The sequence below is a fragment of the Seriola lalandi genome, unplaced genomic scaffold (assembly GCF_002814215.2).
Source record: "Seriola lalandi dorsalis isolate HSWRI2012SDOR001 ecotype SW California unplaced genomic scaffold, Sedor1 jcf7180002054941, whole genome shotgun sequence".
Taxonomy (NCBI): Eukaryota; Metazoa; Chordata; class Actinopteri; order Carangiformes; family Carangidae; genus Seriola; species Seriola lalandi.
Window position 1 is genome coordinate 743,492 of NW_019525492.1, and position 2,123 is coordinate 745,614.

The 2,123-nt window shown below is 37.5% G+C and overlaps 1 protein-coding gene across 1 annotated transcript in view; it reads right to left on the reverse strand.

Annotated features, from left to right (window-relative positions):
* Nucleotides 1-2,123, reverse strand: part of LOC111644723 (cathepsin K-like) — a gene marked incomplete at its 5' end in the record, with an annotated part of 7,037 nt that overhangs the window by 4,500 nt on the left and 414 nt on the right. The window contains one exon of the mRNA XM_087170271.1: nt 1,147-1,153. Within this exon, the coding sequence (XP_087026397.1) occupies nt 1,147-1,153 (7 nt within the window). The remainder of the gene's footprint in view (nt 1-1,146; nt 1,154-2,123) is intronic.

Here is a 2,123-nt window from a genome sequence, read left to right on the forward strand (position 1 = left end):
CATTACACTGCAAGTAGGACTCCCTCAGATGAGCGATTCCAAGAGAGTTCCAAGCACCACAAAACCAGATCTAACCTCGACTGTGAAGGCCTAGCTCAGTGTCCACTCACCGTGTCTTCAGAGCTCTCCTGCAGCTTGGCTTCTGTCTTACACTGAGACTCAATGGTTTTGCCTTCGTAATGACTGAGTGATTCCTGTAACAAATAATTTTTGCTTAGAATTTATAAAATAATGAAACAATTGATAAATAAAACTTCATATCCACAAAACGTTTGTCAAGTTTTTGTTATTAATTCATAACTCATGGAAATACTATTGCATTTAAGTAATGTTTAGGTCAGTCCAGTGAGTCGGTTATTATAAGTTTTCTTTTTTTTAAATTATGGTTCTATTACAAATATGGCAGAGTAATTGTTGAAGCTTTTTATCAGTCACTACAAAATTTGCCTGAACATCTGAAAGTATTGCATTTACTCTGTAGCATGTGAGAATCCAACATGGCGTAAAAAGACTTTGATTGGCAGCTGAAACGGAAAGAGCCGACAGTATCAGCATCTTTCAAGTGTTTCCAACCACAGTAAACAGACTGCGACGACCTTCCCAGTGTTTTTAACTTCCTACACGTCACTACACAGACATACCTTATTTACGAACATTACGCACCCCACTGATTGCGCTTAAAGTCGTGGCGCGATTTGGCTGCACAAAATTGTCCAGATACTACCAGGTCTGCAGATTGTGGAATGAGGACCATTACCCTTTTTAATGTTTGCCATTAACATTTGTGATTTATGAACAACAGAGAATCTTTCTTTGTGGCTCAATTAATCCAGTTTCCTGCTAGAATTTTGTCACCCTAAAAAGGGCTTGGCTGGTAGGTGTATACCCCTTCCTCATTACAGGATTTAACGTATATATACATTAAGGTGATTGATAAGTTCATTGGCCGAAGGTAGAAGGAGGAATTTTAGAAAACCTGAATTAACCTGCAGTTTTCAACTACCCAAAAAAGAAATACCACAAACTTTATTAACTACAGACTCTCTACATACAGACAGTGATTGATGTCGAGCTCGTTGTGATGTCATAAATCCTGCAGGTATGTCCAGGTGTTAAAAGAGAGATTTAAGGTTAGGACAGAGAAACCTTCCCCCTATTTTAAACCTTCAGTGTAATCTTCTTACACTCAAATGTTATGTGTCCTGGAGCGTTTCAATGATATGCATCAAAACAGGGAATAATAAGATACAACGATAACAATGACACAAACTCTTGTCATTTCTTGTCTAAGTTACAACACAGTCAATCCATCAATCAATCAATCAATCAATCAATCAATCAATCAAATAAAATGTCCATAAAATGATTCGTAGATGAAAAAATAATAAATAAATGTAAAAATCATACATGATGTGTTGGCCCCCTGAAGCACGTCATCTTCTCAGACATTTCCTTTGAGGTCTGGATGGAGAGAGTTACATATCACGTCATGTTCCTGGAGGTTTAGCAGATGCCAAGCAACTGACAGTAAGAGAGCAAGTTACCACTGGGCACAACAGTAGAATTAGCATCAAATCTACCGAGTCTTAAACACAGCTAATAAGTCAAATAAAAGAACATCATCGTTTTGTGTTCACTTCTCGGCTGGCTCAATCGAATGAGAGATGATCAGATCAGAGATGGAACAAAAAGGTAATTTATCTTTCTTCAGATTAGAGAATTTTCCAAAACATCCTGAAATCTTCTTCTTCTTCTTCATGTGCCCACTGCAGTCATAGTGTGTCTTAGTTAAGGACAGATTTTAAGTACATTGTCTCTAGTTTACATATTCAGGTAATAGAGAATCATCATTATGTGGGTTTGAAGACAGACTACAAGCTGCTGCTGCTTATGAACCTGTGTTTTACTTTTTCCCCTCAATGAGAAGATACAGAAAGGATATTTTTTGCTGTTCTTCTACTTCAGAATGATGGAGGAATAAAACATTCACTAGGTTTAACTGTGAATTATTCCATGGTGAGTTGTACAAAATTACAGTATGACATCCAAAATATTTTGACTGCAGTATGAAGACCTGTTTCAGTGTCCAGACTGACCATGTCTCCGAGGTGGTTCATCCCCAG